Here is a 15,425-nt window from a genome sequence, read left to right on the forward strand (position 1 = left end):
GTGATTTTGATGCAGAGTGTGATGATTTTCATGCGCGTCTTCACTTCAGATGGGAACACATGTTGCTGATTGTGCCTCTCTCAGTCTGATTGTTGTTTTCCTGGCTAGTAAAGGTAAGAAAGAAGTTATTCTGGTAGCTTATTGCTGCTGAAGTTTTATGAAGTTAAGCCACACACATAAAATGAGTTGCTATAGAAGCTACAGTGAGCACCCCCACCCCCCTTCCCTTTTTTTCTGGCTCCATTCAGCAAAGCTCAGATACTGAACATAACAGTTCAGCAGAGTTCAGAGAGTTGCTGCAAAGAGTTCAGCAGCAAAAGAGTTAAATCACAGCTTGTATAATATGTGATGACACATCTGCTGGTGAGTTTTGAACTGCAAATATGTTGACACTATTTACTTATCCAAGTATTGTGCACATCCACGAATGTGCCAGTTTGCCTACAACCCCATCTGGATGCACCGTTTCAGCAATTATTATTGTCAGTCCACCTGAGACTAAATAAATAAATTATTAAAAAAAAAAAGATTTAAAATTAATTTGGGAATGATGGGGAAATCCAGGCTGGTTCCACATAGACAGTTACTGCTTATAAAAGTGAGAAACCTGAGGAGACGCTGACATGTAAAGAAGAGACTTGTGCACTGTAGCATGGTAACATGTTGTGGTACATCATGAAAAGGAACTAAAGAGACGATTCTCTGGGGAAGAGGGACCGCTGAACCGCAGAACGCTCTTCATCCATTCTCCATGAAGTTACATAAGCGTACTCTTTCGCCCTGTTTTAGATTTCAAATGTATTTCTGCTGTTACTGTTCGTATGATCACAAGGTTTGTTTTGGGATCTTTTTGAGAGTTGTTTTAAGTCTTGTTAGGCGGATGCATGAGACACTAATTGTAGGATTACCTCCATACAATTGACTTACAATTGAGATTAGTTGTTCCACAGTGATTAGACTGATATTAGGAGACAGGCGATGAAAAAAGATCCTTAAGATAAACCAAAAAAAAAAAATGCATTTGATTCTTTATGAGGATCCACAGTTAACCAAGAACAGACACAAAATAATGAGATTTGCTGGATAAAAAAGAATACATGTATACAAAAATCACTTTCATGGAAATTAATTTTATTTGTGCATGGCAACAAGAAATACGAAGATTTTAAAAATTCAAAAACATATCATTTGTTGACATCGCACATTAGTTGATCACAAAGTATTGTGCCAAGCTAGTTTGCTCCACACATAATCTCTAAAACCCTTTTGAACAGTAATGTAATGGTCAAACCATCAAATTCTCTAAACACCAATAAACAAAATAAAGCAAATTAAAAAAAGCTTAAATAAAAATTGTGCAAAAGAAAAAAAAAATGTCGATTGAACAGGGAATTTAGAAAATACTGTCATGAAACAATATTTAAAAAAACAGTCTGAAGCAAGATTCAAGATATGTCACGTCTCTCAACAAAAGAAAGAAAGTCAGAAAAAAGTAACATAATATAAACCTTTTCACTGAGCTGATTCAATGTAAGAAACTCTTGTATACTGCAGGTATTGTGATTAAAGAAATGGCCTCATGAAGCAATAGGTTATCAATCTAGAACTGGTCAGTCTTTCTCTGCTGGATCAATTTAAGACCTGACAGTAAACACACAACTTTCACTGTTCCACAAAAGCAAACATCTCCTCAAACAATTCGTGAGTTGCTAAACATGTGGTTTGTGCTTTAACTAAATGTTGTGCTGCTGTCCAATGACAACTAATGTACCACAACAAAATCTAACATAAGATATCAGATAGATTTCAGATGACGAACATCTTCAGTCATGTAAGCCGTGGTGAATGTACGTACTGCTGTCACCTGTGTCTTTTGAATTATGCATACCGTGTTTACATTTTACAGTGCTCTTACTGTTCTTGCTGCTTGATTTGTGATGTTGAACTCATTAAAAAAACATCATAGAGATTAGTTTTACCACATATTTAACCTAATAATATATATATATATTTTAAATTTTACATTCCAAAGTTGCAAATTCCTTCTCATAAAGCATGTGTACGAGCTGAATTACAGTTAAAAACATCAACAAATTTATTTTCAAAAGGTTTTGCTGGACATACATTTTTTTTTCCAGAAAGATGACACTTAAGTCCTACGTTAATTTATGTTTTTATTTTTTAATACAAAGGATGTCTGCAAAGGGAGAAATCCAGCTTTTTAAAATGAGAATATGCATTGTGAAAATCATGGTCATCAGTGAAAAAGTAAGTCATAAGAGTGTGATAATTTAAGGCTGGGTTGTCTAAATGTGTTATAAAACTATAGCATTTCAAGCGTGATAAAGCAGTCAAAGATTTTTACAAGCATGCAAAGAGTGAAGTGAAAAAAAGAAACAAAACCAACAAAAAACAAATAAGTGCAATTGATAAAAAATATAAATTACTGTATTTCCACAATAAAGTCAATATTTCCTGTATTTTCCTATGTCCTATATATCATATGTTAGGTAGACTGTAATAACATATACTGTATGGTTTACAGCCACATTGGCAAACGATCTAATAAGAGAAGATAATCTGAGAGAGGAAAGAGGATATTCAAAAGAATTCTGTTGTTTTTGAGGCAAAACTTTTCATTCAAGCTTATTGGATCAGGAAACTCAGGTTTAGTCTAAAATGTAAAACTTGTAATTCTGTCTACAGTCCATAAAGAGCAGTTTCCCTTTACAATATGAAATTCCACAATTATAACATGTTTAAAAAAGACACAGGAGGGTGGTGTTACATCATGGATTGCCATGCCTGCTAAACTAGTTTGAGTTCCAACCATGTCAATATTGAGCAACAAGTTTTCACTGTCCAACTTGGCTGTCAGTAGGAGCTGTTGAGGGTCAGACATAAAAGAATACAAGGGTAGGTCTGATATCATTGGATACATAGTTAGGGTTAAAGATAAAGAAAACAGTAGCCAGAGTTAAATATTCATAGTTACAGCTTCACTTCGTGTAAATGACGACCTTTACAAAACAACTGGCAAAGTAAAATGTTACCACCACACTATTTCTGTATCGTGATACCACCATGTTTTTGAGGTATGTGGGAAAAAAATATACCTGATACATGCTGCCTTGTGAGACTGAGCTTTGTTAATGGACTTCTTTATGGCAAAAGAGATTTTCTTTCCAAGTCCATTAAACCAACCCTATATAGCACTACTACTTCTGACTACATGGGGCAGCATATCAAAGGAAGGTGATGATGGACCAGCTTCACTTATTAGCATCGTGTTGTCACTGGCTCTTTTGTCAACACAGCAGATCTGCATTGTCTCATGTGGTCAGAAGGGGTATTGCAACATAGTGGCTTAAAATATCTTCACATAATAATATATATTTTATTACATGAAAAATACCCTTACAGATAAAATTAGTGAAAAATATAAATAGATCTGAGTTTCCACAAAATGTTTTTAAAGGCTTTACAAAAACACAGTAAGTGCTGCACATGCATTGAGTCACACTGTCATTTTTCCTCTAATTTCTGACTTTAAAAATATGTCAGACTCCTTTTTTGCATCAAATTGTTGCTTTGTTGTTGTGCTCTGATCCCTTTAACCAGTTTAGCTCATAGTAATAATTTCATATTTTTCCTGGATGTTGTTTTCCTCCTGTTTCTGAGGCTCTGGCTGGTGTAAATCGATAAAGACAAAGTAAATCCCAGCTCCAAACGCTCCACCCACCATGGGTCCTGCCACGGGAATCCACCACCAGCAGCCTCCGGCTCTGCACAAAAGGACATGTGAATGGAAATGATTCTGACAAAATACAATTAAGTGTTGTGAATCAACAGTACTGTTATTTACACAGTATCCTACAAATAACACCTTTATTTATAACCTCAGCAACAACGAGGCACCCCTGACAGCAGTACGATCCACAAAAATGTCTGTGGAAGAGCTCTGTCAAGTGGCATCGAGATCCACGTAACAGATCACATGAATTACAAACAGGAAGCATAAAGTAGGTTCACCTGACAGAGAGTCTGGTGTCACATCGTCAGGAGTGACACCTTTGTTTAACAGCTGGTTTTAATATAGATGCTCTTGGTTACAGTTGTAACAATATCACAGCTGTCAGTTTTTCTTATTTTTGTGTGTGACGTCTCTTTACACACAAATCGTGATCCACACTGGCAATTAATTAAAAAAAAGAAGAATACTCAAAGAGTAAAAGTGAGTATATGTTTAAATAGGAATATTTTTTCCGCGAAGTGTAAAACCTGGCACATTATTACACCGAAACTCTATCTTATCTCTATCTCTATCAACTCCATCTGTAACAACCTAGATGGAGAAGTGGTCAACTGGTCCAAGTATGGTTTAGTCATACACATTACACTTAAGCACCAAAAACAAACACTTGGTTGTGATTGTCATCATATTGTTGTTTGACGGATCACATTTTCAAGTCATGCAGGAATTTAGCGGCTGCTTCAATCGCAGTAGTGTTACAAAATACTGTATAACAGTAGATTGCAGCCTTTTAAATGGAGATATAAAGGGACATTTTCACAGTCTTCACTGCTCAAACCAACATGTGTTAAATTTAACACAAATGCCACAGACAGAGAGCCTCTGCCTGTGGCTAATTAATTCAGGCCCCAGCCCCCCGGAGCCTCTCGTTTAAGGCTTTCAATGCTCATTGTATTGTTGTAGTTGCCGGTAGAACAAGCATGATGCAAATGTGTTACGCTTGTTTTAATTTTACATTTGACAAGAAAGTGAGTACAAATAAAACCTTGAAACATTAAGAGTTGTTCAAATGAACTTTTTAGGCTCTAATGTGTACAAAAGTGCCGGGTCCGATATGTTGCAGCTTTTCAAAAAACGATGAAAGTACTTTTATTTTATGCATGCATTAGTTGCACCACCCTTTAGGTCTGTAGGTGTGGGGAAGTGTGAGCCCACCTGGGAAGAGTTATACAGTTATCCCAGATTACAGCGAAGTCCTAAGGAGCTCTATTTTGCAGACATGTGTCCTCATGCATCCTCCCTCGGGCTCTTATCAGACAAACTTGTTTACCAAGCTGAAGGCTATTAGATCATTGAAGGCTAAAGTCGTACCATTAATGCAGGTGAAAAGTTGATGCGCAAATGTAAACAAGTGCTGGAACATCGTCCTTCTTTTGCAGGCATTCAGGTAGTTGACTGGAGAAGGGGAAGTGTCTGGATTACTGACGTTAATCTATGGCTTCAGCTAAGGTGATCAGGCCGGGAAACAGTCTCCACTAGGTCAGGCTGATGTCATGAGCTTATGGTGAAGAGAAATGTAATTTTCAGATATCCTCAGCTGAGAGCATATTTTTTATAAATGATGCTGCATTTCTAGCAGCTTTGTTTATATTATTAATGTCAAAGATTATTGCAGATTTAGCATGTATTTGATTATAGAAACCTGGTAGTGCTTAAAGCTTAAATGTGCATTAACGCAATCGCTTTATATTTCTAAAGTCTTATTTTATGAACCATCTGGCAATAATTGATGCTGTGGTAGAGGCATGGAGAGCTGTGAGAGAAACTGTATTTCCCATAAGTCTGAGTTTCCTCCAGACACTTCATATTGTTATTTTAAAACTAAGAATCCTGCTTTTGGAAATCCTCAGTCGTTTTGAAGAGCCTTTTAACTCCAGCTTGTGCTTATGTGGCCTTTCTAAAGATGCTGTTATTATCCAAGATGCGTTTTGTTCTTAGTTTGACAACCATAACAGCCGATCTCAATGCATTTAAGCAGTGACATGCACAGACGCTTTCAGGGGCAGGGGTTAAAAAGATTGGTCCAGTGCAGGGTCAAGGATGACGGGCACTGAGGGCAAAGGCACAAATAGCATGGGCGACAAGGGCAGCCACAAGAATGTGTTCCAGCTTCCACAGATCACACTTCTTTGCTTTTGTGGGAATTAAAGCCGAATCAAGAAGGCGGGAAGGACCGACCACTGGATTTTTCATGATATGGACCAATATTTCAGTCTTTTTTTTAGGGAACTGAAGCCTTGGACAAGTCTGCTGGGAAAATACAGTTTATTTCTATCAACTGGAAATGTTTCCTGAGGTGAACTGTGCTGTGTACACAAAGTCAAATGTTTCAAAGTATTTAGTTTATATATGTGGTGTGTTTGTTTGTATTCTGAACAAAGTCCAAAGTGACAGCGAGTGAAGCATGCACCATGTCCTCCTTCCTATTTGGAGGATAAAAACTAAAATGTTTAATTTAGGGAAATGGATTGTTGCTTTTCAATCAGTGGCTGGAGTTTGGATTGGTGCTAAATAACATGTTATATACTGTATATATAGAGTGACAGGAGAGATAGAGGAATTACTGCATGCATGAGAAGGTAAAATCATCATTATCATTCAGTAATTACATGTTTACTATGATGGTGCTAAATGAAGACGATAGCAAATCCTATCCCAGGTTCTCAAACAGTCTTTGTTTCAACAAACAAAAAGTTACAGATTGCATGACAATAATTAAAAAACGTCAACAACCATACACATTCTGTCTGTTTTCTGAATTGTGAATACATTTGGGATGGTTGCTGACTAGATATTGCCCAAAATTGTGATTGTTCATCTTTGTCTCCACAGTGGTGCTTGGTGGTTTTGAATGTTGTATACCTGAATAAAGTTGATCAACAGTTTTTTTCCCCTATAAATTTGTAATCTCTAAAAATTTTCATTTCTAGTATTCAAGTATTTATGCATATATGTATGTTTGTTGTACCGAGAACGGCCATAATGCAATGTCACACCATTGCAAGTTTGACAATTTGACAGGTTTAAACAGGTTTAACAGGTGTGTTTTTAACAAGGTTTATGTGGATGTTCTGGATGCTGCGTTGTCAGATGTAGGTTTAGCTTTTCTTACAAACCACCAGCCACAGACGACAGGCTGCTGGTTTGCTCGTTTGCTGCTCCTGACCGACTACTTTTGGTCATTTTTATTTCGTCCGCACAGCTTTTTTTTTCCATCATTACTGTTTGTAATTTCCAACCATATGCAATTTGCCAAGGATAGTAAATCTGCCTGAAGGTGTCATGGACTTCTAAGTGTCCAGCAACCAGAACAGAACTGTCCTCAAATTAGCATCGATGGAGCTACATGGCTTTGCACGTAACTACGCATCCTCGGTGAAAAGTACTGTACGTGATAGACAGAGAGCGGAGTGTTACTAGTGGTTGCTTGCTTTTAATCAAGTATGGCTGAATTATTTCTACTACAATTTCTTCTTGGAATTGTATTTTCTAAGATGATTTATATTCTTTAAAGATAACAACATTGTTAGATAAGATTACATGTGATATGTGAAATATAAACAAACAAAATTAAGATAAAACAGGATCAGAGGTTTCTGACACATGAAGAGAGACGGAGGGATGTACAATAGCTCCATTTTTGTAATGAAGAGCTGAATATTTCATAGGAAGCTCTCGCTATTCACTTAAGTCCCAAAATACACAGTTGTTTGAAAAATTAATTTAGACTGTGACATGATGGGAGAAGAAAGTGCTGCTTTTCATAGGACTGTGAAGGGAAAAGGCACTTAGTTAAACTGCACCCTGCCCCTCAGCCAGAGACATCAGAGCGTATTGTTTTTCCTTTTCTCACAAGTCTTTGTCTTAATCATCCCAACATTGAGTCCTCGACTTTTGAGACTGGAACACTGTATATTACAGGTGGTAAAAAGCCTTTTTTCCATCTAAGTCAGTTCAATTACCTGAACACTTCCATGCCCCACCCAGCCACTGCTGTGAAGAACCGAGGGCCGAGGTCTCGTGCTGGATTTATCGGATAGCCGCAGTTCAGACCCATGGACACTCCAATGGCCATGATGATCAGGCCAATGCAAAGGGGCTCCATGCCCTTTGGGGCGCCAATGTTCTTCCTGTCAGTTATGGCCAGGATGCACAGGATCAGCGCAGCAGTTGCTATTACCTGTAAAATATATTATCATCGGGTTATTAGCTTCATACATTGTATATTCCTACCAAAACTATTCCTTTGGCAAAGTGAGAACTGTGGGTGGAGGGGTGATCTCAGTCTTGTTGGTCTGACTGTTTTTTGTCTGATTGCAAATGAATTGAGCAAAACCACAAGAAACAAGGAGGAGAGATGAAACATGAGTCAGGGAAGGCAGAAATATTTCTCAGAAACTGCTGTTCTAGTTTGCTACAGCTGTTTTATTTGTTTTAGAGTCGCCTCATCTGCTCAGTGACCTCAGCTCTGCATTTTCTCTAAGCTCTCTAAAGGGCTTCTCCTTATGTAAGGCAGAGTTGGTGTATTACCCCATATGGCCCATTATATATGTACGTGTGTGTGTGTGTTATATGTATATATAATTAATATACCTCCTATTATTATGATTGAGTCCTCTCACTGTCTTCACAAAGACACACACTAGCATGTTCGTCTCAGATGGTTGGGTTATGGTGAAGCAGAATTGTTCATAAATCCATAAACAATTTATTGCTCTGTTAAGGCTTACATTCATGCCCATGACTGCACTAAATGCAAACTAACATGCATGAGTTCCTGTGCTCCTCTTCGCTTCCACGTGCACAAATGTCCCTGCTGAATAAAATCCTACATCATTTCTCGCTGGTATCACCAGTTTAATAACAAATTGGAAAAGTCCATCAAAGCTACGACTTTACATAAGATTCAAAATACAGTCAATTTTCAAAGATTGAAAGGCTTCCTCTCCCTTGAATGGTGGATCACCTAACTCTTTGCTTTTTATGGGTTTTCACAATATCCCATTTTAATGATATACCTACTGCTCAGTGTCTTTTGAAACCAGGTTTTAACCTGCACATGCAGTTTAAATTTCACACATGCTTTTCTTTATTTGCCAGTATTTCTACACATTTGTTTTAGTTTTCATGCATTTTTGTAGAAAAGTAATACATTATTACAAGGTACTGAAACTAAAATGTGCTTCTCTCTCAAATGGTATTTCATTGTAAACCTTGCTTGCCTGTGTGTGTGTAAGGGCAGCATCTATGTATCCACAATTAAAATTAAAAAAATGCATAAATAGGTGTAAACCTCACCTGATCAACAAACCCATTTAAGACTGAGAGGTGTTCTGCAGGATAAGATGCAAATATGTTGGCTGTGGCATTTGTACCAGTAACTTCAAATTCTCCTTTGGTGAAGTCCATAAAAGCATCTGTGGAAAAGGAAATGCAATTTAGATAGAACCTGTGCAAACGTCTTGTTTCCTCTTTGTATTTTCACAGAGTTAGATATAAAGGCATCCAAAATTAAGATTGAGTAAATATTCCTCCTTTCTTTTAATCCAAATACTCCAGGTTGCCTCATGAAACCGGACTACATCTGGATACGTTCACTTATTTCGTGTTTACACCCACCGTAATATAACCCAAAAACAGCACAGGACCCAGCAAAAGCCCCCAGGAACTGGGCCAGCACATACACGGGGAACTTCTTCAGAGGTAGCTTCCCCAGAATCACCATGGCCAGAGAGACTGCAGGGTTCACGTGGGCTCCTGGAATCATTCAGCAAAACCATGAGCCAAATGAAGTGCCATAATAAGCAAATGGTTAAGATCAGGATTTTCTTTTTTTAAAACAAAAAAATAACTGTTTTTTTCAAAGGTTGACTATATAACTCAAAACAAAAAATTAGTCCAACTCTTCACTTATGGTGGAAATAATAGGTGTTTATGCTTAAAAGGGTTCCATTAAGATTGGAGTCTTGTGTTACAATCAGACTTTCATATTTCTTTACATCTATTTATTTTTCTGTCAGTACATCCTTCAACTTTGCCAAATACAATACAATCATTCCTCTCCATCTATTTAATCACACATCATTTCTCACGTACACACTAATAACTCATTTTTCATTCACTCAAAGTTTCCGTGACACTTTCAAATAAGTATATGGGTTTGTGTGCCTTCAGATCTGTCTTTCCTAAAGACACACGTTGTGCACATTCCAGTCAAATGTTATTGGGCTGTGATGGCAGTGTGGGGTCATTTATTTAACACTTGGGGATCTTGGCTTTGACCTCGATGTGGTAACACCACTGGGGGTATCAGCCATGCGCCCATTGTTAATCTCCCCATCCTGTTCACAAACACTGACCACGACAACCAGCCAGACCTGCCCGTCTGAATTGCATCTGACATAATCTGCCTGAATCTGCTTAAGGCACACGTAGACCGCAGGTCATTAGAGTGACCATGATGTGTCACACTTACGGTACACTGTCATCTAAAATCTGAGACTACAAAGTGAAAACAATTGTGTTTTCTTGTCCCATGGGGCCACTCTGCCAGGGAAGCCTAGAAAGCCAGGATTGTCACACCTGACCCCCCTCATCTCCTGAGACCCATGCCCCTGTAAAGCTCATTAGTCCAATACCTATGATCATCTTCAGAGATGTCGTTGGACAGAAGCTTCCCACTGAGCTGTGGACCCCAGGCCTGAATGGCCCAGTCATGCAGCAAAAGCTCTACATATATTAACCTTCCTGTCCTCAGGCTTTTCTGCGCTTCTTCTGAAGCTTTGAAACTCCTCTTATTAAGTATGTGACTCAAGTAAAAGGCCAGAATGATCAAAACAGCTATCTTTAACAACCTTAAAATGGTTTAACTGTCTCTTACTGAAATGAAACAATCAAAACATGGGAGTTTCTCAAACCTAAAACACATGACAGCGGAATTGACATTGATCTATACAGAACGTACTTTTAAAGGTTTTATACTTAAGAAATGAATCTCCTTATTTTCTTGCTTGGTTTACCTTTGATCATTTGTACAGTCATAACAAAACATAACATTGTTTCTTTGTGAAGTGTTATGAGTCAAAAACCGAGTAAATAGTTTGGAAATGCATGTATGCATGCACTGTGATGCTTTAGAGATTAAAGTAAAGGAGTATTGATACCGCTGGTGTGTTGATACCATTTTCCAGGTTGGTTGGACCCTCCTCTTTCAAACATAATTAATTCCCCCTTAATCGGTTATTATGCTGCCAAATGCCACATTTAATCTTCTCTTTTAGGTCTGATGATACTTTGTCTCCTCCCATGTGGAGTTTGGAGAACTTTCAGCAACACAAAAACGCGCTGCACCACACAATGCAACCATCCTGCAGCAAACACCTTCATTACTGATTAAATGGGAATTTTAATCCAAGAAAGTTGGTGAGAAAGAGTGCGGCATTTAATTGTAACAATTTGATGTCGGCAGGTTTTCAGGCATGGCTGAATGTGAACTAATTGGTTAAGTGGCAAAAAATGATGAATCAGCAGTCATTATAATGATCAAATTCTTACTTTTTTTTCCAAGATAAAAAAATGATATATGCTTGTGAGAATGCATCCTTTATCCGTTTGAGTCACTATACATTTACTCTGTGATATTTTGACACTCAGAGAGAAAACAATGTTGCTGCTAATGAGCTAATCAGTTGTTTTAAGAAAAGGAAATGATTGGAAATTCAAGTGAAAGCCAGCTGCACACATGTGCCACTTTTACCTGACACTCCCCCTGCCATGTAGACGGCCATCATGACTCCCAGTGTGAAACCAATGTGGATGGTCAGTGGCTCCCCGAGAGCCCCTTTACTCAGCACCGTCTGGGCCACTGAACCACATCCAAAGAGCTGGGACACAGACAAGAACAAAAACACAAAGAGTAGAGGTAGAAAGGCTCATTGTTTTTAATTATTCCAATTACCATTAACACTAACCCTCTTGTTCAAAAACAGCCTCTGACTGCCACAGACAATTTGTCTAAGCTGGAGCTCAAAACAATAATTAATCCCCCACTTATTAAGCAAAAGGCACAAGTAATTTAGAGAGGGAAAAGAAGTGTTGAGGCGAGAACAATCCTTCAATAATGATAAAAAAAAAAGCATAGTTGTGGAAGCTGCATCCTTCCTCTGATGTGCCTTCATGGGCATTAAAGCCGACTTGCAGAGGTGACAGGTGGCGCTCAGGGCTGACAGGTGGAGGCCAGGACACTGGGACACTTCTAGCAGACTGGGTGAGAAGGAAACTATTCTGTTCTGCAAAGTGAACCAGTCTCTATATCTCTCTATATATATAATATATATTTCAAAAGCTCACAAAACCAAGAAAATGCTTCAAATATTTATAATTATTTCAATTTTTTTTAGACAAATTACATTCAGTTTTGCACAAATTGTCAAGAATAAAAAGATACTGCATGTGTCTCTTCAACAAACAAACAGTTTGTCAGGAGCAAATTCCAGTTGAGCGTTAGAAAGAGGGACTTTCTCATTATCAGTTAACAGAGACAGCAGTCAGTCCACAGAGACTCGCTTTGACACATCATTAGCATACTCGTTCACAGCTTTAAAGCGGCTGTTTAAGCTCCATGACAGGTGCAGAGGGAGGTACTCACTATCAGGACAAATATCCCCAGAAATTCTGCCAGGAACTCCTTAAAGATGTCCCGCCTCAGGCCAAATTTCTCCTTCATCTTCCTCCTGCTCTCATTTTCCATTTTTTTTTTCTCTTTCCTTGCGGCTCCTTGATGTCTTCCTCCGACCACAACAAATAGCTGAGAGCTGTGATGGAGTGAGTGTGAGTGTGCGGGCAGGCTGTCGCCTCCCACTCGGAGCGCTCACCGTGCAGCCCTGGCCAGGCTGACGGCGCTTAAGCTCTCTGCGGCCGCTTCCCTGCGCAGCCACAAGGGGGGTCTTCTCTCCACCGCACTGAGGGATCCAGGTTACTGCACTGCAATCCAAACGAGCTGGAAATAGGATCCCGTTTTCATGTGCATTTCAAAGTTTGCACACAAAGTTGTCTTTTTTTTTTACAGAATAAGTCGCATGTACCTATTTTTTTCTAATTGGGAATTATTCAACTAAAAGCATCTGCAGGTTCAGATGAGATTAGAACTTCTTTTCTCGACTATAGATTTTTTGAGAGGAGATTTTGTTTTAATTAAACTCACAAATGCGCATCAAAAATAACTGAGTAAAAGGTTAACAATCTTCTCAGCCAGTTAACACTTAAGGTATAACATGTATCCCCTAACATCAATCTCATGTCTGTAAGAGGTGAAAGTTTAAATGTCATTTTATGTGGCAGATTTTCTTCTGTTGTTCACTAGACAAATAACTTTTAAGGAAGGGAAACGCTCTACCTCTCCCAGTCATCATTAAAGAAACACAATCAAAAAGAGACACATTTTGTTTAACTAATTTTATGGGAGCTTTCTATCCAGATCCAGTGGAAGGGATTTATTTTGAATACTAAAAAAAAAAAAAACAAACTAAAAACAGAAGTTTTTTTTTTTTTTATACAGACTGATGTGTCTCTATTTGCCTCTCTCTTTAACACAGGTGGCTGCTATGCTTTGCAATGGCTGCAGTTTTTAATTAATTAATAACATCGTTTAAATAGCTTAAACCAGCATAGGTCTATACAGCTTAAAATTCAAATTAAACATTTTGGACAATAAGCTTTATTTAATAAATATTTTTTCTGTTATAATTAAAGTAGAATGGGGAAAAAAATCACTACATTAATAAATTACAGTAAATCAGACAATTAACACCAAATTACGTCCAAATTAAATGATCAATATAATATATGTCCACTTCCTTATTTCTTTGATCACTAGCCATAAGATTTTCTGATAATCTATTTTTATTAATAACAATTTATTTTAAACTCAAACCTAACCAATGAATCATCTGAGCGTTAAAAAAAAGCACATTAACTATTTCTTTAGTTTCATCTCCAAAAAAATAACGTGGATTTTTAAGGGTTCCTAAACCAAACTCAATAGATCCAGTAGATGGATCAGGTGGTGCATCTCTCAGCCCCTGCGTGAGATGGATCAAATCTTAATTTTAATCCATGTAGGTCAATAAACTGTCTAATTATACTTGTAGGCTTTGATAAGTAGCTTTTAAACAGTTTGTGGCTTGAAAAGGGTAAAAAGTAATAATAATCTTCTTCCTTGTGCAAGACTGTGTGTGTATGAATAAAGCAATAAAAAACTATATCATTGCAGGGTTGTATCATTACAACGTTGCACACATCTGCTGGAAACTGTAACCCAACGCATGTTGCATGCATGTTTCTAAAGTACAGGATGGGGAATATCCCATCTTCACCTGTCACCATCAACCTCTCAGCACAGCTTCAGGTAAATATGAAGATGTGTTGGGTGTGCGTCGCTGTGAAGGGTCCGAGGCCTCCTTCCTCCAACAGAGGGAGCTCCATGAATACATTTGAAGCGCCGTTTCAGCCCTTCACACCGTCTCCCCGGTATGTCAAATCTCCCGTTTGCTGTGCTTTGTGAAAAGGTGAGGACACAGCTGAGCATGGGATGTTTTGAATTCATTAATCAATGTCACCGTTGCAGGCACATCCCCTTTGATGTGAAACAGACACTTGGAAAGTGTCGCCCATGCTGTGAAAAAAGGCTGATGTGCTGATGGAGAAAAAGCATCCTCCGGGGGTTTGCAAATTATGGACCTACATCTGTCTCCAAACTCCTTTGTCTTGTAATGAGGCTGAAGTTATGAAATCGGATATTTAACCATTACTTAACAAGAATATTTTTTTGTGGAGATCAAGCACATTTTATTTTTATTCTATTTATGTATTCTTTTTTGGAGTCATCTTATTGTTAATAAATAATGTGCTTATATGCATAGCCGAAAAATACAAGTAACTTCTATATTTTCTCCAAATTGAGTGACTTTTTTGGTGAAAAGTGTTGTGTGGCAGTGTTAAAACGTGCGCGGATTTTCTTTAACTCCTGGTGTTTTTCTGAGACAGACCCCTCTCATTTTGTAATTCGAGGATGTTTATTAGGAGGTTTAAAGGAGGTGCTGGAAGGAATTATCACCTGCAGGACAAATCTGTGCCACCCCAGCAAGTAGCAGCAATCCCTGTAGTCCACATTTACATAACATCTCAGGCCGTGGGGAGGTTGTGTTAGGCAAATAAGCTCACAGGGCAAAGGAGAGCTGAAAGGGAGGGTGACACCTTTATGTCACTTGTAGGAAATAGTCAGTGATAGTGTGACTTTATATTTGTATGCATTTGTATGATAGGTGAAAACATTCCTTGGCTTTAATTTAAATCTAAACGTAAGGGACATGAACACTTATCCCCAACATGTGAGATGTTAGATAGTCCAAGATCTACAAACTAGATATTTGATTTTTTAGCAAAACAAATAGAGTCTAAAGATTTCATTGTAAGATTTGGGGAACTAGTTTGTTTTCCCAAAGAGATAGATTTTCAAATCCCTATGCGAAGTGCGCAATTAAAGGAGAGAAAAAAAGGATTTCATGTTCATACAGGACCCCGAGTGAATATACCACGGGGTACTGGGGATAAT

The 15,425-nt window shown here is 38.1% G+C and overlaps 1 protein-coding gene across 1 annotated transcript; it reads right to left on the reverse strand.

Moving 5' to 3' along the window:
• Positions 1-1,110: 1,110 nt before the first annotated feature.
• On the reverse strand, positions 1,111-12,703 carry aqp9b (aquaporin 9b). Its single transcript, XM_061743604.1, has 6 exons — positions 12,462-12,703; positions 11,571-11,697; positions 9,434-9,571; positions 9,113-9,231; positions 7,777-7,994; positions 1,111-3,785 (listed from the first exon to the last, which is right to left on the reverse strand). The coding sequence occupies exons 1-6, from the start codon at positions 12,561-12,563 to the stop codon at positions 3,623-3,625; spliced, it is 867 nt and encodes a 288-aa protein (XP_061599588.1). The 5' UTR covers positions 12,564-12,703; the 3' UTR covers positions 1,111-3,622.
• Between the last annotated feature and the right edge of the window lie 2,722 nt (positions 12,704-15,425).

The sequence above is a fragment of the Cololabis saira genome, chromosome 2, assembly GCF_033807715.1.
Source record: "Cololabis saira isolate AMF1-May2022 chromosome 2, fColSai1.1, whole genome shotgun sequence".
NCBI classification, from domain to species: domain Eukaryota; kingdom Metazoa; phylum Chordata; class Actinopteri; order Beloniformes; family Belonidae; genus Cololabis; species Cololabis saira.